Genomic DNA, 24,221 nt, shown 5'->3' with positions numbered 1-24,221 from the left:
CTTTCAGCTAACTGAGAGCTTTTGTTTTCCTCTGGCTCAGTGAATTAGTGCAAATCCATATAAAATAAGAACAAAAACCTCTGTGCAGTATCATTACATCTTTGTATGTATCATAGAATTGTATCTGGGGTCCTTTGGAAGGTTTTAAACAGCAAGACTGAGTCTTCAGGCTTTACCTTGTACTGCTCAGGGCTATTTCATATCTAGTTTTTAGTAGTATTCACTACACTGTTTATCAAAATTATAGAACTTTCAATTTTTGTGGAGATAGTTTAATCAGATGCCTGAAGGAGAAGGTAGATACTGAAATTAACAGAATCGATTCTGCATCACCCCTTGTGGCAATCATCAAAAAAGAAGCCTTTATGAAAGACCTAACATCCTGAAAACAGTTGGGTTCCCTCTTTCTCACAGAAGCCTAATTCTATTTCCTTTTATATTCTCACCTATTTCTATAGTACATGTATTCTAATTCTTATTTATTCTTGTTCTGATAGAATATCTCTACTTGTAAATTAATAGGGATAGAGAGACAAAGCACTAGCCTGAGCAATGACATACAGTTGCCCACAGTGTTCAATAGCTAGCATGATCCATGGTGAAGTATTGACTCTGGCCAATTAGTGCTTCCCCAAAATAGGGCCAGGTATACACTGGTGCCTGACCAGGGATGGTTCCCAGGAGCTGCATGAATACAAACACCATCTGGGGAGTGGCAGTGTTCGAGTGTGCAGATGTGAACTCTTTTTGGCCAGTTGACTTCATAGATAAAGAATGGCTGGTTTGTTTCATTTGCTAAAAAAAAAAAAAACCAAACAAACAGATGTGATATCACTGTCCTTTACTTTTATAAGTTCTTCACCATTCCTAATAATTTCCCTGATTTATAGACAGCAATTTAACCAAACCCAGCCATTTTATTTTTTTTAAAGTTGGGCAAAGCAAACAAGCTCACCTAGTTTCCACTTATTTCATGACTATATTTTGTAGATACATCTCTAGATTCTCAGATGTAAACAAGCTGCCTTAGAAATGTACCATTCCTTGCAGTATAAACTTCAGGCAGGTTTTACACCTAGAGACATTCCAAAATACTTTAATTTCTAGCCTCAGCTGTTAATTCCAACTTATTAAATAGTTTCCTACTATTTGATTATGACTTGTTTCACTGTTATTTATTATGATCAGCTTTTATATAGTGTCTAAACTATTCTTTAAAAAAATCAAGACTACAGTACTGTTATTTCTTCTCAGTCAGTACTGGATAATGAATCCACTAATTATTACAGCCAGTTCACTAATCCTATTTAGCATTCAAACTACTCTGAACAGATAAATTCTCTCATAAATAACAGTGTCTTGTAATATTTATGTAAATTCAAAAGGTTTTTCTCAGCATCCAAAATGATAAGGGCAACAAGCAACTGACCTGTAGTTCCACTCCCCATTTTTTCAATTGCCCTTTTCTGAACTGACATGGAATCCAAGAATATTTTGTTTTATCCAAACACTGGCTTTGTATTTCCTGGTATGTTATCATATCATCAGCACATTATGACGTCCAACTGTTTTTACTTTTAGTTTCTCATTTCTATGTAGCTCATATTTTGTCTATTCATGCTTGCTACAGCAAGCCTACTCAGTCATCACTCTTATCACTACAACTTTTTTTAATATTCTTACAATCATACCTTTATACGCTCACATTTCCTTCTCCATTGAAGGATTTCTGACTTCCCCAGTTTTCTTCTTGCAGTGAATGAAAACCTCACACAGACATTGTAAATGATTTCCCTGATGCTGGAAGCTTGTATTCATCTTGGCATTCTTAGTCCCTCAGTATTTAAGTAGAATATAAAGAAGAAAAATCTCAAAAAAATATATAAATGTTTAAACAAACAATGCTTAATACTGCTTTAGTTCATTGTTTTATTTTCAATGTCCTGTGACCTTACAATTTTTATTCTCTATGGATGTAAAACATCAGTGCCCTTACTGAAGTTCAGTGCTTTATTTTGGTATGTTCTAGCATGAATATGATACCATTATTTTCCTAGTAGAAAGTACAGTCAGATTTCTCCCTGCTCTGCTCATGCTCCTTTACTCCTTTTTAGCCTTGTCCGTAGGCCTGCACATTGCAGCCTTTCTTCTGGCAGGCAGTCTAACTTGCTGTGCTCTCCGTGTGTTCTGCTGTCTCTTTCTCTTATCAAAGGGTTCCTTTATGAAAGGTTCAGGCTTGCCTTTCCCTAGTGCTGGAACACGTCTATTGTCTCATTCTGTTCTGCCACCTGATTGAAGATAATTGTGCATCTTTGTTTCTATCCTGCATCTTATGTGTATAATCCTCATTCCCTTTTCAGAATTTCCCTTTGGCTTTCATCATGTCTTTTACTTCACTAAAATATTTGACTACTCTTTTTCTTCTTCTCCCCTTGTTTGTTTGCTTTCTTCCTTTCCTCAGGTCTCCAGGAAAGACTCCTTCAAACTTTTCTAGTGCATTAAGCTATCTTTTACAGAGGATGACACTTCCTTTTTTTCCTCCTAGGTTATTCAGTTAGTTTTGTACAACCTTTTAAAGTGATTCTTCATTCTGTTCTCTACTCTTCCATTACATTCAACTGCATTTTTAGTTCCTGGATAGTGTCTCTCCCACGATCTGTATCCTGGTGATAATTTGAATTCAAAAGGCCAGTGAAGGAGAAGAAATGTCTTAAGACATCTATAACTAGTCAGGCTTTTTCACCCCTTCAACTTTGGGTTATCACCATCACTGACCCCTCAGTAACCATTGATATCATATGATCTTCTAGATACCTGACTTAGAGATAAAAGGATTAGCTCATCTATTTACTTGTGAAAAAGTGCTCAGTGTTTTGCTCGCGTTTTCTGAGATCTGTTACTCAGGTCATTTTTTAAGACTTTCACCTCAGTCAAAAGTATTTTATGTTACCAAAGGGCAGTCATGGTCACAGAGGGGAACATCTTAATATCTGTTGTACCAGCAAACATCTGTAGCTGTGGGAAAATTTTTTATATGTAATATAATTTTCATTAACTTTTAATAATTTTATCCTAGGCCTTTATCCTAGAGGTTTGCAGAGGAGTGTGTGATTAAAAGCAAGTAAGCTAAGAATTTGCTGCCCTAGGACCATAGAATATTGTACTGTCAATTTTTATTTAATATCTCCTCCAGTAGAAATCCTTCAGAAAATGTGCCTTCAGTTTTTTAGCTCCTTAAGTGTGAAAGTCCATGCTTCCTTCAAAACCAGTTCCCCATTTTTAATGGCAAGCTGAAATGTCTATTGTCCTCAGTCTACATATTGCCCAGAACTTAGCTGTAATAAACTGTTTCATTATTCCTTTAAATTTTCAGGATATCACCTATGGTTATGCTGGAGAAAAGCTTTTTAGAAATAAATTTTGCACTGTACCGTCACAGCATCCCATATTTTTTCCTTAAATAGAAGTTTTATAAAGTATTTAGCCCTATAGAATTCCTCTTACCAAAGAAAGTCTAATGTACAGACAAATAAAGAAACTGAATTAGCAAAGCAGTGATGGGTAGGTACTTTCAAGTAACTGAATTATAATTAGAAAAGTTGGTTTCTGGAGATAGTCTCTGGGAGCATAGAGAGAAAGTTAATTTTAGTAACTCCATTAAGATAATTTCTAAAGTCCATGTTTTAAGAGAAATGTTAGAAAAATTGCATTATATATTACTGATTATTCCATTTCCAGTCTTGTCTAAACAACAAGCAAAGGACTACTTATTACTATTCACCATTCAGCTTTTGTTAAAATAGCTTTTGCTATTGAAAAAAAAATCAATTACATTTTCACCTCCCTTCCCTTGCAAAACTCTATTTTTATTGAACTTTCTGATTAGAGCATGAAATTGTTAAATAATAAAAACATGACTATTGATCTCACAGTATCGTTTTCCAATTTGAGCAACAGGGAATTCAACTGCAAAATTTCCAAGTTGTCCTGGGCAGCTTTTACATTTTAAAAAATAATTTATTTATTTTTTTAATGATACTGTGAATACTTGATAATGCAGATCCAAACAGTGGAACACAAACAAGTTACTGGAACTGCTTTTAGCAAAACCAGCATTCCCAACCTCTATAATTACTGTGAGAGAATAGTAGTAGATAATCTCTGCTACATCATTGCTCCAGAATTACACATTTATTGTGGGCTAGAGCTGTACTAGAACTAACACTGTATTTATTTTATTCTCTTAACAGGAGTCAATAGGATAACTCATTCGTAGAAAATAAGAGAAAAAAAATAATAAAAATAAGAACAAAATTGCATTCTGTGCACTTTTAATATTCATTAACCAGGAAACGAACATTCATAAATGAGTATATTTAATCTTTGGGCTGTTGTCTGATTAACCTATAAAAAAAACTATCAGGAACCTTAGAAACATCAGAAAATATCAGCCTTTCTTTGTTCTTTGTTACAGCAGCCCAATTTAAAGTTAAGACTAAAGATTTCATATTAAGGATGCAGCTTCATTAAGAGAGGTGTTTTTATTTTTGGTTAAGACTGGTGTGGCTTGAAGTCTATTCCTAAACTTTGTCTCTTGCTTTCTGGGTAACCCTGGAAAGTTAGTTCACCTCCTTCTCTAGAAAACATGTTTAATGTTACTTAGCACTTCTGCAAAGAAGTTTGAAATTTAAGACTGAAAAAGTGTGGTATAATAGAGCACATTATACAAAATTACCTTAATACAGTTCATAATTTACAAGTTAACTTCATGTTGAACTGACCTCCTTCAGCTGAGCAGATGACCACAATAGGGCTGAAGGGACCGTCTCCTTTGTTGTTGTAAACACCAACTTTCACCTCAAATGGAGTCAGAGGTGGCACGCTTTCATCTCTGTAGATGAACTTTGAGGCATCTGAAGACGTCACCATTTTTTCCTTCCAGCCACGTGTTCCATTTGGTCTGAAGGCTACAATATATCCAAATCCTTCTCCATTCTGAAACTCTTCTGACACTGGCTAAAAAACAGAGTTCAGGTAATGATCAGATGTGGTTTTACGAATATGGAAAGCAGTCACTCAGTGGCTGATGTTAATCTGGCTGCTTCTGGGAGGGTGATCCCTTACAGATGCACTAGAGGATTTTACTTATCACGCCTGGGAATACACAGAGACAATTACTTCTGAAGAAGAACCTTGTAAGAAAGTTTCTTCACCTAATCACCATAGTTAGGTCACTATCCTAGGTTTGAATAAACTCTTTGACTCAGAAAGATCTTTTTTTCTTCTATATCTCCCACTTTGCAGTTAATGCTTTCACCAATGGTCTATTAGTGGAATAAAACCCTTCAATAACCTTGTTAAAAATATAGAGCAACATATTGTTAAGGGCTCCTGAAATATGATGTGAGTGATGCTTACTATAGTGACACTCTCTTGGGTCTTGGGTTTTAGGTGCCAACCTGCCTAATTTCTGTATCCAAATGGGGTGTCAAGTCTTAGGGATTTAAGTCTAGTGTTCAGTTTGAGACTTAGGATATAATGTAATAAATCTAATTGTTCTAACTCTCAAACTGAATCTTGGTGTAAAAAAAAAAAATTCTCATTTGTTTTCCTTTTCTCAGAGGATCTGTGAAATAAACCACTCAAATTGGGGCACATCTGCCATAAGCAGACAGACAGCAAAAGGATTTATCTGTTGAGAGACTGAGCACTGCTACCTTATGTGTCCAGCTCAAGGGTTTGAATTTTTCATGCTAATTTAATGCTTAAATTTCTTATGAAGTCAATGGACTAGTTTAGGAATTAGGTTATGTTTAACAGTTGTCAGCATGTTAGGCCTATGGGAAATGCCAAAAAAAGGTTGTCTAAACTTCCTCTCTTGAAGTTCCTATCCTAGATCTGCAGCTAATGAGTATGTGAATCAGAGCAGGAACACAGAGAACAACAAATCCTCTCCCCTTCACCTTGCAAGTGAATGTTTCATCACCAAGCACCTCACTTGCAGACACCATTTTCTACTCAGCCTTCTGAAGCTGTGCACTGAACATCCAAGAAAAAGAAAGATATGACCTCAAAGACAGAGGAGGCAAAAACATGACAGACTTCGTAATCTAGTGATTTGAGTTGGAAAGGAGGAGCTTTGCATTTCTTTGCAATACTTATGGAGTTGGCAATAAATAGTCACTATAATAAAGCCAGAAATACAAGAGAAGCAGCAGAACCTTAGATTTCACTGCAAATGCTAAATACAGTCTGTGAATAAAAGTTGTGTTAATAACATTTTGTTTGAACCTGCTCAGAATAATTCAGGAGCCTAGGAAGTTTAGTGTTTTCTTGAATTTCCAGAAACCTGTATACCATCTTAGTATCTCCTCAGACTTCAAATCACTTCGTTGAATTCCTGTTGCCTGTGTAAGTCCAATAAGACTTTTTTTTGATCCTGCAAAAGCACAGACTGACTGTGCTGGAGCTATGCTAACATACACTGTGGTTTTGCCTAATGGAAATGGAGTGACTACACCAGACAGCACAGTAATCTGTAGTGAGTTGTTGAAGTGTTATCCAATGTGCTAGCATTAGTTCTTCAGCAGAAATTTCAACACTTACTTTCAATTGCATGTTTTAGTGTGTTCTATTCTATCTTTTCACCATTTCTTGAAAAGGCAGTGACTATAGTTAAAAATGACAGCAATTTTTCAAACGATTAAAAAAATATAAATATGCCCACTTCACAATTTTTATTAGACACAGATGAAATGCTGTGATGTTCGTGTAATCTTCATTAATGACTTAATGCAGTTTAAAAGGTATGTGAAGCAATAGTGTGCTGAAAGCATTAACAGCAGGAAGAACAACATTAGGTATTGATGGAAACAAGGAGTTAATCAGAAACAAGGGGGAAGGTTAGACACCTGCCTTATTGACAGTTTGTGCTCCTTAGCTATAAGTGAAGAAACATTAGCTGGCTTTTGTAGAAAAACCTCAATGTATATTGAAAGTGATGTTATAGAAATTGCTAATTCATAACTGTTTGTTGTATCTGTATTGCAGGATGGGACACCTAAGGGTCTCTGGTTTCTTTCTGAAGGAAAGTGACCCCTGAGAGAGAGGGAGATATAACAGTCCAGTAGTCCACCACTCCAATCACCTGGGGAATGCTATAAAGACACTTAACTTGAATACTACATACTAATATATCATATTAAGGACTGGGATTAAGCAGTTCATGTCAGGTACTGTTCTAATCACCTGATGTTTTTGTTTCAGATTCAGTATATTCTCTCTCAATAGGAGAGATGCTGTTCATAGTTATAAACTATAAAGTAAACTGAAATCAACTCTTTCTCAGTTGTCTCAAGCAGCTCGTGTTGGAGAAGGAAGATGAGCCAACAGAAGAAAACCTCTTCAGATGTCCTAATGTTTGCCATTTTAGGTAGTTAAAATCCTGCATGTCTCTTACCATCTGAATGTCTCCTCAAGTTGGCTAGGCTAAAACATTTTCATTAAAACCCCACATCTTCATTTGATGCAATTTTCATTTGGTATATATATATATATATATATGTATTTTCTGAATCTGAAACTTTGCATGATGAATGCAGAAATTCTGGAAACTCCTCAGAAAAAAATTTCTCTGTTCTACTGTGTTATTTATGATTAGCAGAGAAAGTAATTCCAACTCCTCCAGCTGCCCACTGACATGGTCATACATGGAGTATGATATCATCTGCCATACACAGATCAGCACAACTCAAAAAAAAGATATTTGTGATGCACATAAAGGTCTAATTTTTAAAAGTATTTAAAGAATGTTTATGAAACACTTAAAAAAAATTTCTTCATTTAAATTTTAAAAAAGTTATAAGGTTTTCATTCTCTTTCCTTAGTGATTATTTCTTCTGCTGTAGCATTTCCATAAGATTCAGAAAAGTCGAATCAACCCAAGCAGCAGATCAAGAAGAAAAGACTTATGAATTAGCAAAATTTGGAGCTGCTGCCGTAATGCCCCCTACTAAAACCATGTGAAAATACATATTACTTTGAAACATTAGAACATATTTAAAGAACAGTATTTGTGTTCATGTCTTGCCAAGATTTGCTGTAAGGAAACCCCAGTATATTAATCTTCATTTTGCCCTCAAAGAAGTAAACATGAAACAAAACCTTTAATCAGAAAAGTCCCTTACCTCCCATGCTATTACTAATTCATGTCGCCTTCCACTTCTGCCACTTACATTAGCTGGAGGTGTCTTTGGAACTGTGAGCAAAAGTAAAAAAGAAACAAAACCAAAACAGAATGTCCAAGTTATTGTGGTTTTCCCCATAGTAATAAGTTGCTGCAGAAGACATGAGGCTGTTAAATTAGAACAGAAATAACAAACATAGCACTCTGTGGTAAAGAAAATTTGCTCAAGTTTCATTTCAGAGAATTCCGCAGTCAAGCTGGTAAACTCAAACAAAGCTCAAGCTGAGAATAAAAATAAGGACTATTTCTTCTGCAGATAAGTAGAAATTTCACTGTACAGATCATCTAAGAGATAAAATGGGAATTATCTTGTTAACATGCATTTTTTGAATAGACAAATCAAATGTCAGGGAACCCAACATATTTCAGACTTCAGGTAAAATCTTATGATATAAATAATATTCCTCTACTATTTTGCAGGCCATTAGTGATTTAGAATGTTTTAGTTCTTATAAATATATTCTTTCATGTTTTACCAGGGATCCAATTTTCAGAAATTTTAAAGTAACCATCCTTAAACATCACTTATCATTTTTTGCAAAATGCTGGAAACACTACTACTCACAGTACTTCAAATATGTTCTAAGATATAAACTTTGTCTTTTCTTCCTTACAGCGGTACAGAGGACATTGGTGGAAATGTACTGTGAGACATTAACAGTTATGGCCTTATTGCATGCTGTTCAGCTTATTTATTGACGAGCACTGTGCCTTTGAACTATACGAAGAATAATACATTTAAATAAATGTTCACAGTCCTTTCTATTTCCCATGTTGATCATTAACAGCTTAAGTTCAATAAAGTGCAGTTTTTACTGGATCCTGCAAGTTTGCATGAAATTTCAGAATTCATTTTTGCAGTGTCTTTTTGAACCCTGAACTCCCCTTTAAAGAACATAAGCCAAATTCTGGTGTGGTTTTTTTTTTTTTTTTTTTTTTTTTTTTTTTCATAAATGATGCAAACCCACAAAGCTTATGAATTTCTTCTCATTTACACTGTTGGAAAAGAGGTAAGAGTCCTTTTTATCTCTGGATCTTACCAGACTAATAGGGGAGATTTGTAATGTGTGAACTATCTCTCCAAAAAAGCTGGGTTCATTTGGCCAATATGGTGGCTTCAACTTTTTCTTCCCTCTCTTCCTCCCTTCCTCCCTCCCTCCATCCCTCTCTCCTTTCTGTCCTTCCATTCTTCCTTCCCCCTCTTCCTCTAACACATGTGCAAAATGCTATCTTTCATAGTTACTTTCTGCTGAAAGGTCTTGACTTCTGTATATTCAGATGATCAAATTGCTTTGCAACTTAACTTCAGCTAGTAGAAAAGCAGGTACCCAGGCTGAACTTGTAGCCCAGCCTCCTTCTCCAATGAATGCACAGCTTTGGGGTAGTTCATCCCATCCAAAGATAACTGAACAATGGGGAGCACTGTTTAGATTCTAATGAATAGAGACATGAAGTAGTTTAAACTAAAATCTGCTCTTTACATGGCAACAAGTTAATAAAATTTTCCTTTTAGAAACAGAATTGCTCTCTGGATTAAAAAAAAAAAAAAAAAAGAATAAAAGCAATTAGTGTACAACACTGGGAGGAATGCTCTACAGTGAAAAGATGCAGATGAAGAAATATCTGCCAGTTAATTAACATGCAAAAATTATGATGCCATGTCTAATGGAGCTTGTTTAAACCTTCTTTAGCATCCATTTTTCTATCACTTTTCCAGAATGTTTTTTTTTGGTTAAGTTATAAATGAAGTTTTTATAAGTGCCACGTTACTAACAAGAGTGTGTTGGACTTCTTTCAAATATCTAATGCAATGGGCATATTTAACCTGCAGTGTCCTCTTTCTAGAATTTTCTTGTTAAAAGCTTTGCAGACTGAAGCCCTATTTAAATGAATAAATATTAGAAGAATAAAAGAGTCAAAACAAAGAATTTCTTTTGTACCAAACTAGAATGTACATTCACACAGTGAAACTCTCTCAAACGAATAAACATTAAAAGAATAAATGTGTCAAACGAATCAATTTCCTTTGCACTTCACCAAAGTAGATAGATTATACACAGTTAGTGGGGGACATTTTGAAATGAGTGGCTGTTAAGAGAAGAAAACTATTAAAAGAAACATTTTTTTTTTTTTTCCAGGCATTGAGGTTATATATTATCAATCATTCCAGCAGCATCACCTTTGTGTCGATGTTATATCTGAAATGACTCACTCATAGCCTAAGTTTATTGCCATTCAATTAGTGACTTCCCAAGCTTTAAGCTGTTAATTCTTGACAGTGATACTCACAGAGATGCACCAAATATGCAAGTATAATGACTATGCTTGGCTCTTGGACACAGGATCGATGTGCATGGAGGACAGGACATTAGGACCTTTTTTCCTTAGTGCTTATCAAAGCTGAGAAATTCAGTATTGTTTCTTCTGAATAAATACATTCTGACTAGTGGCTAAGAGCTCTTTGCTGTATTAATGTACCTCATTTAGCAAGATGAGAGAATGTCACCAGCTGGAAAATGAATTGCTGCTTTGCCTAAAACTGGTCCTTAGGATCATAAAATGTGACTATGCTTGGCTTGATTGTATATCTGTAATTGTGATCAAAGTTCTTATTAGCCCCGTTGCCAGGTATCTGTTCTCGCTTTTCTCCTGTTTTATTCTTACATGGCAACCTGTGGTTACCTCTTCTTTTTTTTTTTTTTTTTTTTTTTTTCTTTTTTTCACAGCTACTGGTAAGGTTGGGAGTTAAAAGCCAGGTCTCTCTGTCATTCCATAATGTGAACAACATATAGTACTAAAATTGTGTTCTTAAAGGCATGGTGACTAGACGTAGTTCACAGTAAGTAATGGATGACACAGATTTATGTTGAAAATTCCATTTAAGGCAAACAAACAAATGTCTTTAAATGACTTTGCCAGGAGTCTGGTTTGAACAGAAACAGCAGGATTTGTTTCTTAATGTTTCCATTTGCATGGAAGCATGGTGATACACCAAAGATGAAAGTGAAAATAAACACTATTAAAATTAATTTCCCCTAAATCAAGAACGTGCTCTAAGAGTAAGCAGAAAGAATATAACCCTCAGCCGTCCTATGAAACATTTGATAACATGCTTAAAATATAAATGAAGAAAAGGTGATATGGAAAGGTAAAGTTATATATGAAGCCCTGCCAATTTTTTAATAGGTTGTATCTTATGCAAATATAGCTAAACAAGCTAAATATGCATGAAAAGCAGCGGGCTTTGTTTAGGAAAAAAATGCATACACAGAACTGATGCTGTTGAGGGCTTTGTGTATGGGAGCAGTAAAGTGCTGAAGAGTGCTGACAATGCCACCTATCTATTTTGAATCTGTATTTATATGTAGAGTTTGGTGAAGCTTTTTAAAGAGGTAGGTAATATCATAACTATGAAATCAGGAATATTTTGGAGTATATATTAGCTTTCCTTCCAGAGCTCCACAGTGTCCAGCCTTTTGAAAGCTGCTCTGTGCTTTAAGGTACTTAAATCAGATTTCTGATTCAGTTTTAAAAATTCCTCACTCTTCACACTGCATGGCTGATGGATTTCCTTTCCTTTCCTTTCCTTTCCTTTCCTTTCCTTTCCTTTCCTTTCCTTTCCTTTCCTTTCCTTTCCTTTCCTTTCCTTTCCTTTCCTTTCCTTTCCTTTCCTTTCCTTTCCTTTCCTTTCCTTTCCTTTCCTTTCCTTTCCTTTCCTTTCCTTTCCTTTCCTTTCCTTTCCTTTCCTTTCCTTTCCTTTCCTTTCCTTTCCTTTCCTTTCCTTTCCTTTCCTTTCCTTTCCTTTCCTTTCCTTTCCTTTCCTTTCCTTTCCTTTCCTTTCCTTTCCTTTCCTTTCCTTTCCTTTCCTTTCCTTTCCTTTCCTTTCCTTTCCTTTCCTTTCCTTTCCTTTCCTTTCCTTTCCTTTCCTTTCCTTTCCTTTCCTTTCCTTTCCTTTCCTTTCCTTTCCTTTCCTTTCCTTTCCTTTCCTTTCCTTTCCTTTCCTTTCCTTTCCTTTCCTTTCCTTTCCTTTCCTTTCCTTTCCTTTCCTTTCCTTTCCTTTCCTTTCCTTTCCTTTCCTTTCCTTTCCTTTCCTTTCCTTTCCTTTCCTTTCCTTTCCTTTCCTTTCCTTTCCTTTCCTTTCCTTTCCTTTCCTTTCCTTTCCTTTCCTTTCCTTTCCTTTCCTTTCCTTTCCTTTCCTTTCCTTTCCCAGATTTTGGGTACTCACTTTTGGGCAAAACACTGAAAATTATTAAATATTTCATTTTGACATTATAACAAATGAAACATAGCCATTTGTGTTTTAAGAAGGAGTATAATTTGAATTTTATCTAATTTTTATTTACAAATAAGAAAATTAAAACAGGAAACACAAAGGAAAATATTTTGGTTTGAATTGACAGAGATTTAAAATTTTTATCAAAATTTATTACTTTACCTCTAACTTACTAAAGAAAATAAAAGCAATTTACATTTTGTTTAAAATCACTTTTATTCTCACCATTTTTACTTTGGAGTGAGTAAACTGAAAAAGTCTTTTAAACTACTCTATCTCTAGTTTCCTTTCCTTCTAAAAGGAAAATAAAATATCACAGAGAACCTGGAAAAATTGAAAGCACTTGAAAATTCATCCTCTTTTTAACATTCCAACATTGTAAGGAAATTTAAAAAATGGTACTGAATGTTTAATTAATCATTTTAAAGTGTTTCTGTTTTGTCTTTTTTTTTCCCAAGGAAATGTCGAGTGGCTTTTTTCAATTCTGTGTGTTTTGTTCGTTACAAAGAGAAATGACAGATTCTTAATTTTGTAGTATGTCTTAATTTTTGTGCAGCACAAAAGTAGTTAGCAGCCAAGATTATACTGGATGATAGCATTGCTGTAGAAAATATTGCTAGATTTATCCTGTCCTTCAGTTTTGCAATCTGAACAGGTAGGATAGAGAGAAGACAAAGAGAAGCAAAAACCTTCCTAACATCCTGGTTTTAGAGTAAGAAATGCTAACATGAGCTGCCCAAATTTACAGAGTCTTGTGATAAACAATTTAGTCCAAATTTAAGGAAATCCCAATTCAATGCGTTAACCACGTCGTTTGTACTCTGCTTCAATCTTCTATTCCTTATGATACTCTCCACATGGATAATTTTTGTATAAATTCTGAAATACTTGTTAAATAAAGCAAAATGAAACAAAATTGCTACAGTTTTTGGGAAGATGAATTTTAAACTCTTCTTTAGCCCTTTAGGAAATGTTTGCTTAAGGTACCATTGCAGTTATTTATTTCTTTTAGAGCTTTTTATAAGATACAGATGTAATTTGAAAACCAACTCTTCTTAGCTGTGGAAAAGGTATGGGTAGGGGAAGAAAGGTTGTGACCAGCTTGGCAGAACTTCCTAATGTGAGGACCAAAGCAACAACACATTCAGAAGTTTTTTCACTTCTCAGTTGTTTTCCACTCTCTCTCTCTCCCCCACTTCTGCTGCAGTACACATCTGGGAAACAGAGGAATATTAAGTGAAAGCCCTTTCACTGTGTGAAAGGCCAGATCTCAAGTTCTCACCCTGCCAGGAAGCCGTTTCACATCTCATCTGTTCAGGAATGAAGTATGATATGCCAGCATCTCAGAAGCAGATAATACATTGTATTCAACTACTGGAAAACTAGGATGCCCCAATTGGTCTCAGGATATGCATTTCTCTTCTTGTCATTTCCTCTGTATTTTTAATGTTTGCGATTTAGCAGGAGACAGAATTGAGTTCTATTCACTAATAAATCTAATATTCTATAATACTGCCAGGTGTGACTGCAGGTCTCAGTCTGGATGACCACCAAATCACCACATATAGGACTGAAATCTCATCAGCTGTGGCATATATGCAAGAGAAGTAATTCCTTAACTTTGTTGTTATGTCTTTTAGTTGCACATAAATTTGGTTTCTTTGCCAATATATACTGCATATTAGTTTGAGACTGGAATATTATTTGTTAGTAGCCTATTGGTTCTAAATATACCCATGCTGTCAAGGATTACTGTCTCCTTTCTTGTCTGCTTTTGGTTTTCCCTATGGAAAAACACCTTTTCTACAAATCCTTTAGTAGCCCATATAATCACCTCAAAAAGTCATAGATACAGCAGGTTATTAATTTTTTTTTTCTAGAGAAAAAATAGTCATGATAATGGCAAAAGCAGAAATTTCTTTTATACAGATCACAAACAAAACAACTCAACAACAACAACAACAAAACCCCGAAACAAAGCCAGTCTAAAACAGGTAACTTTTTTTCCTGGGACAGAGGCATTTCTTTTTAAACTACAAAGAAATTCTAGCTGAGAATAAGGGTAACTTAATGGAAAATAAGGACTTATTAAAAACAAAGCCTGTGTACAATCTGCTGCTAATAGAGTGCATTATATTGTTACCTCATAAAATCAAGTTTGCATGCATGATTAGCAGGTTAAACTTTGATTCTACTCAATTTCTCTCTCTCCACGTTTCCACATGAATAGATAATGTAATTGATGCTTTGCCCCCAGGCTTCAAGTGCCTGACTGTCTTAGTGGAATGCCAGACATGTTTAAATTCATGTTATTGGCTCTTTTCACCTTGTGGACCTGTAAAATATGTATCAAGGCTAGAAGTGACAGAAATGCAGCAGCTGGCTATAAGTTAGATGTGCCAGAAAATTGCAGTATTATCCATTCCAATGAAAGTAGCTATGAAAAGCAATCATGTTAACTAAATATGAACTAAGTAACAAGATTAGGGTTTAATTAGAAAACTAAAGCAAGTGGAAACCTGTTTACTACTCTGTTGATTTCCTTACACCATCCCAAGTATTGTTTCTATGGCTATTTTTAGATAATGGACTAATATAAAATGTTGTTACTGTCTTGGGAAAGAAATGATAAAAGAAGTGAGTTGGGGAGAGAGAAAGACTTTAGCCTCCAGTCAAATTAGCTTATGCCATTAAATTACAGATGCTGTTTAAGTATAAAACAATGGAAGCAGAATCACACATTTGATGCCTCTATGACTCATATCTGACCATGAGGCATAGTCACCTTCTCTTCTAGGACACTGATATCCATAGCATCATAGAAAGATAGTTTGGCTTGGAAGGGACCTTAAAGATCATGTAGTTCCAGCCCCCCTGCCATGGGCAGGGACACCTCCCACTCGACCAGGTTGGTCAAAGCTCAATCCAACCTGGTATTGAGCTCATCCAGTAATGGAGCATTCACAATTTCCCTGGGCATCATGTTCCAGTGTGTCACCATTGTCATAGTAAAGACCTTCTTCCTAATTTCTCATATAAATCTACCCTTTTCCAGTTTGAACACTTTAGCTCTCATCTTATCTTTATAAGCCCTTGTAAAAGTCCCCCCACAGCTTTCTCGTAGGCCCTCCTCAGATAGGGGGGCTACAGGGAGGTCTCCCTGGAGCCTCTTCTTCTCCAGGCTGAACAACCCAAACTCTTTGAGCCTGTTCTTGTAGGATCTATTTTTCAGCCCTCCGATCATCTTTGTGGCCCTCCTCTGGACCTGCTTCAACAGGTCAATGTCCATTCTGTGTTGGGGGCTCCAGAGCTGGGCACAGCACTCCAGGTGGAGTCTCACAAGAGTGAAGTAGAGGGGAAGAATCACCTCCCCTGAGCTGCTGACCATGCTTCTTTTCATGCACCCAAGGATACGGTTGGTTTTCTGAGATGCATTTGGGCTTTGTTGGCTCATATTAAGCTTTTCATCAAGCAGCATGCCCAAGTCCTTCTCCTCAGGACTGCTCTCAATGTCTGCCCAGCCTGTATTCGTTCTTGGGATTGCTTCTACCCAGGTGCAGGACCTTGGACTTTGCCCTGTTGAACTTCATGATGTTTGCATGGGCCCACCTCTCAAGCCTGTCAATGCCTCTGAATGGCATCCCTTCCCTCCAGCATGCCAAGCACACCACCCAGCTTGGTGTTGCCTGCACACTTGCTGAGGGTGCACTCAATTCCACTGTCCATGTCACCAACAAAGATGTTAAACAGCACTAGTCCCAGCACCAATCCCTGACAACACACGTCACTGGTCTCCACATGGACAACAAGCTGTTGTCTGTAACTCTTTGAGTGCAAGCATCCAGCCAGTTCCTTATCCACCAAGTGGTCCATCCTGAAGTTTTACTCAGTGCAAGGGTAGCCTGCCAGTTTTCATTTGTAAGCCACATAGGACATCACCACAAATAGCCCAGCTACCCTGCCTGGGAGTAGAGAAGTTGATGTCATGTTCTCTCTGAAATATAATGTCCTTTTGCATGCATGCCTTTTAAAAATTGAGATTTATGATAATAGAACTGGAGTCCTTGTTAACAGAGATTTTTCCCCTGAAGCTTTCAGATAAAAAAATTAGTGATAGAGTGGTTCTGAAAAATAATGTATCACTGGGTACACTAAGATAGATATTACTGTGCTAATTTGGAAAATCACATATAAAACTCAATGAAAACTGTTAATTGTTCCTCTCTCTTTGACTTTGACATGTGAAGACTGTACCAAGGGTGATATTTCACTGAAAGCTGTCTCAGAGGACAGAGCTAAACAGGCTCCGGACTTCAGGAATACCTGGAAAACAGGAAAAAAGTGGCTGCCTGAATGAAACAGATCATGAAGTCTCTGGCACTTCAAAAGTGCCATAAAAATTATAAGCAGCACGCTGTTTTGTGAAGAATTATACACGTAACAGGTTTTTTTTGGTTGTTGTTTGATTGATTCATTGTTTAAAGCAGAGTCTATTGTGTTATTGTTCTGACTTTACAACTCTTTGCAGGTTCTGACAAATTGGGAAGTTGTATCTTATTGCAACTCCTGTGTTCTTGCTCCATCTGTGGAATAAAAATATGAACCTCTGTCTATCTTTTTAATTGGAAAAAAAAAAAAAAACACAACCCCAAAGCCATTCACAAGTGAAACAGAAATAAAAATCTTCCTTAAAAAAAGGTCTTTTAAAATTGAGGCAATGGCAACAGACTTCTGCTGTAGCACGCTGTGTAAGCAAACACATCAAATAAATTCAGATTTAATTTCTCTGAAGGCTGTTAAATTGTTTTACTGTCACCTGTCTGTATTTCAATGTCAGGCTATAAAACACTGTCTTTTAACATACATTTGTGCAGCGGTAACTCTGGTAGCAAAAAGGTATTACTAACTGGAAAGCTGGAAGTGCAAATAAATGCCTAGTGTGGCCTTTTATCCTTTTTGAACTGATATGTTACTGATCTGTTATTCTTGCATTATCATCAGCTGCAGTGCTGTTTATCAGGAGGAGCCCCACGTACTCCTCCTAAGTACAGATCATTCCTTTTTGAGATAAAGACTGTTCCTTCTGATGGCAGAAATAGTGGAATAGTAGCCAGAAATTAATACTAATCACCAGGTGAAAACACACGGCACACTGCATGCTTTTTCTATCCCACAATTCTTTTTTACTGATCACTATTATGACTAAATCATTTTTACAGAGGTAAAGTTGTACTGAGTATCCAAAGGAATACTGAAAATGTATGTGCAGTGAAAACTTTCACTGGTGTTGTAGGAATATGTTTTAGCAAATACAGCCTTTGTTTGGGAGACACTGAGAAAGAAGGAGGAGCCTAAAAACCATGACAGCTAGATGAAATATAACATTTACAAGCTTCAGTTTGTGAGAAAAGAATATTTGCTCACAGCTTAAATACATCTGGTAAATTAAAATCCTGAAACACCATTTCAAAAACAGGAAATGTATTAGTAAATCTGAAAGAACATAATCCTAGGGTTGTAAACTATTGCAGGGTAAACTTTTTCCAGAATGTTTGTGTCCTCTCTGATAAGTACCACCTGACTGAATAAAGAAGTCATTCAAAGATTTGGGTACAGCAGAATTTTAATTACCACTGAAATATGGTGCAAAAATCAAGGAAAGAATAATGGTGGTGAAATAAGGAGGTTTTAAAAATAATTTAAGAGGAAAGTAGTTCGTGGGTTTTATTTCATTTTCATTTCCTCCTTTTCTTAATGGAACAAAGCATATAACATCTGAAGCTTCTGCTATAAAGTTATCAAGTTTCACGCTGTGGGGAGCTTGCAGAAGGTGAGGGGAAGAGTTGGAAAGGAAGAATCCCTCTTCATACATGAATGGGCATCAAATCACTTCAGTGCAGTTCTGTGATTGCACAGTGAAAATTAGTATCTAGCAACTACACAGTTATTTAAAGCAGAAAAAAAATATTTCTTATTACAACTGAAGAAAAGTTTATTAGAGTTGATCTGAAATAGTGCATCCAATTCTGGGTGCTGCAATAAGAAAGACAGTGATCAACTAGAGCAAGTTCAAGGGAGGATGCTGGGATGGTGGGGCTGGAGCACTTGCCTTGGGAGGAGAGGCTGAGGGAGCAGGGCTTGTTCAGCCTGGAGCAGAGATGGCTTTGGGGGGCCTAACAGCAGCCTCAGTGCCACTGAGGAGACAGACATGGGTCTTCATGATGGTTCAGGGTGTGAAGGCAAGAGACAGTGGTCATAAGCTGAAATAGGGATAGTTCTGACTGGATATATTGAAAGGAAAATCACAACGAGATTAGTTAACTGCTGGCATAGGTTTCCCAGAGATGATGTGCAACATCCCTCTTTAGAGGTTTAAAAGACTCAGCTGGACCCTAAGCAACCTGCTCCAAAGTCAGTTTACTGAGCTCTGAGCAGGAGACTGGACTAGGTACCTTCCAAGATCCCCTGCAGCCCCAATTATTACATTGATTCTGTGATTCTGTCTAAGAAAATCAGCCTGAACATTCTGCCATGAAAGTTTATGCGTGGCATACATACAGATCAGTGAACTATGGAGCTGAGGCAGAAGATTAACTTCTTAAAAGACAAGAATTTTATTTTAGAATAAGAAAGGTGGACACATTTTGATATTGCCACTTGTAATTCTTATAATAACCCTTAATGAGAAGATAGAATTCAACACATCTGCTGTGATCATCCAGAATGTTTCTAGCTACAAAATCATTTGTACTTTCAGATTCAAGGGGAATGTTTGCATTTGTCATTCCTGTATTCTCTATGATCAGTAAACTACTTAAACATTTTTCAGCCAAAGGAACATCAAAACAAAATCAAAACTCTCTAGGCCTCCTAAAGAACAAAGAAGAATGAAGAATAATCTGAAAGTGTTCTGAGATGCAGTTCTCTTTTAAAGTTTTATTCAAACCCCCTCTCTCTTTCTGCCTCTTAAAGCATGTCTTTTTGGCTCTCTAGGGATTTTTCTCAGATTCCAAATCCTTCTTTATGTCCCTTCGTTCTACTCAAGTTACTATCAATGATTTCAAATTTTCTGAGACCACTGCAGTTTTCAGGAGACCCAAATAGGATATAAAACATTTTTCCTGATCTCCCACAGTATCATCCCAGTCAGAACTATAATGAAATTTCTTTAAATGCAACACAGTTCATGGTAGAGTGTGCATGACAAAGAAACACTTAGAACACAAGGTATTTCAAATTAAGGAGCTTCCCACGGCTTAGCTATCTCGCAGAAAAAAGTTCCATGCACCTTCAAGGAAAGAAGTTAAGAAGAATACAGAGAGAGAAGCTCCTTGGGAGCACTTGTTTGAAGAGACTGAGAAGCAGCCTACAACTGAAGAGCAGTGAAAACCTGCCAGAGGGCTGGCAGCAATGGCTTAAATGTAAGATGAAGAGTACAGCAGCCTGGAGTAAGACAGCATAGAATGGGTTTATTGGAAATTTCTGTAAATTAAACAATATTTCTGTGATTAATACAAACTGGCTCCCCATTACAAAGAATATCACCCTGTAATAGTGATGACTGAATACACAGAACTGTACCAGGGAGAAGAGCATAGGTCTATTATTGTATCAAAAGAGTTCTTGTTTGGAAAATTAAACTGTTTATCCTCTTCTTACCTGCCTCGTTGGTTCTGATCACTCGTGATGATGTGCTTGGATCTCCGGTCCCAATTTTGTTGGTTGCTACAACTCTGAACTCATATTCCACCCAAGGATTCAGTTCGACTGCCATAGCAGACTCCATGTCACCACTTATCACATCTGGAACTGCAGACAGTAAAGAAATGTGCAGGCCACTTAGAAATCTGAAGCTCACATGCTGTGTTTCAATGGCAAGTAGAGTTTGGGATACAATATGGCCATTAGAAATGATCATAGAATCATAGAATCATAGGGGTCGGAAGTGAGCTCAAAAGATCATCTAGTCCAACCCCCCTGCCAGAGCAGGACCACCTAGAGTACATCACACAGGAAGGCGTCCAGGCGGGTTTTGAATGTCTCCAGTGAAGGAGACTCCACAACCTCTCTGGGCAGCCTGTTCCAGTGCTCCGTCACCCTCACAGTAAAAAAATTTTTCCTGATATTCACCTTGAAATAGACATCAAGTACCTAATATGTCAGAAATTACAACTCCATTTTTGTCTCTATGGTATTCCTGAAAAGACACAGATTGAAGACTACAGGGGAGAGCTTTTTGCTTATTCACAGATGTTTCATGGCAGGTGTCTTTGTGTTGTCCTTTCAGAGCTGTTGCTAAGTAGCTTGAAAGGAGTGAAATCGAGGAAAAAAACCCCAGTGCTTTTAACTTATCATTGTTCTTCTAAGAGTATGTGCTCCTGCAGTTGCTGATGGTTATTATTGTGATGAGCAAGGGTTTTGAAAAGTCTAGTTGTCCTGTTTGAAAGTTTTTCTCACCTGTTTTTACAGTCTGCCAGCCAAGAGAAAATGGACTGCGTGCTTGCAGGTTGTAGAGGGAGATAGGGCTGTGGTTGTCTGCCCCAGGACTCCAGGAGAGTGTTGCTGTAGTGTCTGTAATTTCCTCCACTATTACAACCCCTGGGGGACCAGGAGGACCTAGAAATAGAGTGGAATAATCAAACAGATCACACCATCATCACAAATGAGCACAAATAATGTAGGGACCCGACAGACTTCAATATCCATGAAATACATGGGTTAAAATGCACACTACTGCATCATGGAGATACCTAATTTACATGATTTCTGCCAATAAATTGCAGTTGTTTCTGCTCTTTAAATGTTGTGTCAGTATCAATTGTCAGAGTGACAGCAGACAAACCAGAACTAGAAACAAATTTTGAAAAATTCCTCAATTGTTCTGAACCTAAAATAAAAGGAAAAGAAGCGTAACTTTTTAAGTATCCAGGCTAGACTGAACAGTCACAATTGCATCTTCTCTTTCTGTGAGACTCAGCAGCACAAAAGACAAATAGTGATCAAAATGAAGTACGGGTAGATGTGCTTCTTGAAGAACAATATTACTAATAACTGAATCAAGAAAACAGCATTCATCCTTTTTCTAAAATTCACTCTCAGGGAAATTGCTTGGATTACTGTCCTGCTGGAAGTCCATTAACTGTTTAATTGAAAGCTATTAAAAACCAAAACCAAAAACAAAACCAAAAACAAAACCCATAATTCAAATATTGTGAATGCTGATAACGGGAATGGTTTCATTAAAAACAAACACAGACACCCCCTTCAAAACCAACAACTTCTCACTTGAGAAATTAAGGGATTATTTATTCCACTCAGCTGCACCAAATAAGAATATGCTAATCACTATTTGTATAGGCTGTGTAAGTGATCCAGTGAGATACCTGATAGCAAATGTGACTTCAAAATAAAAATATTGCTATGATGTCCCACTCCTACTTCCAATTTTCTTCTTGAATTCTTCCTGATATTGATATTATTGGTGTTTAAAAACATTGTCCATTCGCAATTGCTAAACTAAATCAGAGAAAAGGTTCTTCTGATTCAGGATCCTCTTCCACAGTTGTTGCAAACAGATGGTTAGGAGAAAATGTGTATCTCTGTCATAGAGACAACAGCCATCTCTCTTGTGGTTTCTTATACTTAAAGCTTATGTAAGTCCTGAAGGACAGGACTGAATGCTTCTGGAAAATATTAATGTTATTAATGTTTATGACAAGTCAGAATTTGCTTGGCATCCAAGACCCTTCTGATTCTTTCCCATCCTCAGGTTGTTGAAGGCTGAAATTTTGCTTCTGCTCCTACACAGATGGAGGACTTTGAAATCAGAAAAGCACTACTGAACACCTTCTCCCAAAGCAAAACCGCAGGATGGTGATGATGGAAAAATCTTCATTAATAGAACGCAATTGCTGGGAGCTATTTCCATGCAATATGAGCCACAGTGAACAAAGTTCCTCAGATACGTCCATTCCCATGAGCTGTGATGGCTCGTGTGGTCCCACTTGCTGAACTATCAGAGCTCAGCACCTGCAGATCAGAGTGACAAACTCTTGAGTCTGGTGCCTCCATTTGGAGTGGCAGTTGTAGCCAGGACTTCTGCACTACTGAGCTCAGCATTATTATATTTTAGTGCAATTTCATGCACTGAAATATTTTGCTGGCTAGATTCCTTAGTCCATGACTAGAAATTTATCTGAATATCAAAGGCTAAAAAACCTCATTAACAGAAATATTTTTAGTTGTTGTGGTTTTTTTTTTTTTTGTCATTTCCAGGTGCAAACAGCTTTATATTTCCTTTGATGTAGCTTCATGAAAAGCATGTTTACATGAGCTATGACAACAGTACAATCAGAGTTTTGTAACAGTGGAGCTCAATAGCTTCAGAGTGAAAGGAACACTGAATGCTTTAAATGAGAAAGCAATTTGTGCTATTCACTTGCCTCTGTTTGCTTGGCAATGATCTACAAGCAACTGATTGACAATAAAATGTTAGTATTTAGGAATAATAGCCACAAAAAAAGACAAATGAATGTTTGAAATTCAAGGGATTCAATTCTTTCCATTCCAAGAATGGAAGGAATTGAGTAAAATTTACTATTAAGGATGTTTGATGAAAGAAGATTGTCTCCACAACACACTGCAGTCCTCTTCATAGGAGCTCGGAGTACAGTTCTGGGCTATAGGAAGAACAAAATTTTCCACTTTCATGGATGATGAGCAGCTTTGGTGCTGGGAGTCTTTCTTTTTTCCTTGCTCTTCCTGCTCAGCAGGCTTGACTTCATTGCTGTCAGTGCCTTTCACCAGGTTAGAAACTGTGCTGGGATAAGATAGTGCCACCCCTTGGACACCCTGTGACTCCTGGCCTTCTGGAATCCTGTCTTTATTTGCTGTTCAAAGGTCTTGCTTTTCTTCCTGGGAGAAAGCATGGCAGAAGGATGTGTATTCTGCTCTCCCACCTTCCTGCCAAGGGTCTGCTGTGCTTTGACGGGAAGCACTAGGTCAGGGCTTCATCTCAGAACAGTAAGTCCTGGGGCTAATTTAATACAATAGGGTGATCTTCAATCTCCATCATCTATTCTTTCAGGCTATCTGTTGATTTAAGAAAATACTAGTGAGGTTTTTATTTGTAGCCATGAGGGGAAGTTTAAAGGAAAGCTGGGATCATATGCTTTTACTGGGTTGGAGCCCTAAGCCCAGAATTATATCCTGGTCCCAAGCACAAACAAAATTAAAGGGAAATATATTAGTACTTCTCCTATACAAAAATATTTCTCCCATGCACACCAAATATTGTTAAAGAGTTTCTAGCTACCCTATTATAGGCAAAAGAACAAGTATCTTGCTTATATTAAAAGATGTAAAATATATTTATGCAGACATCTCCTGCTAAATTCTCAATATATTTTGTTGTTCGAATTCTCTCATGTTTTTTAAACCTTTTAAGTGCATTCCTAGGCATGACAATGTGTCATTATGCTTTCTGAGATGTGTGCTCTTACACAGTCTGCAGGGTGACTGCTAAAAAGCATTTCCATTTCCAACAGCAGGCATTCTTGAAAGAGGATTAATAAAGGACAAAAGCCTCAGTGATGACAAATGTATGACAGTTAGCCAGGACCTGAGTGCTATGCAGATGTCACTCATTTTTGTAGAAATCTCATTAAATTTTATGCTTGGATGTAATCATTTATGGTGTCAGCC

At 36.9% G+C, this 24,221-nt stretch overlaps 1 protein-coding gene across 1 annotated transcript in view; it reads right to left on the bottom strand.

Moving 5' to 3' along the window:
• The window catches only part of LOC103781838 (contactin-5), a gene marked incomplete at its 5' end in the record, with an annotated part of 51,228 nt that overhangs the window by 4,682 nt on the left and 22,325 nt on the right, over positions 1 to 24,221 (bottom strand). Inside the window, 4 exons of the mRNA XM_008949561.1 lie at positions 4,782 to 5,016; positions 8,187 to 8,257; positions 20,178 to 20,327; positions 20,976 to 21,134. Of these exons, the coding sequence (XP_008947809.1) occupies positions 4,782 to 5,016; positions 8,187 to 8,257; positions 20,178 to 20,327; positions 20,976 to 21,134 (615 nt within the window). The remainder of the gene's footprint in view (positions 1 to 4,781; positions 5,017 to 8,186; positions 8,258 to 20,177; positions 20,328 to 20,975; positions 21,135 to 24,221) is intronic.

This window comes from Merops nubicus, unplaced genomic scaffold (assembly GCF_000691845.1).
Source record: "Merops nubicus isolate BGI_N331 unplaced genomic scaffold, ASM69184v1 scaffold7621, whole genome shotgun sequence".
NCBI classification, from domain to species: Eukaryota; Metazoa; Chordata; class Aves; order Coraciiformes; family Meropidae; genus Merops; species Merops nubicus.
The sequence above is the reverse complement of the archived record's forward strand: the minus strand, read 5'-3'. Positions and strand labels throughout refer to the sequence as shown.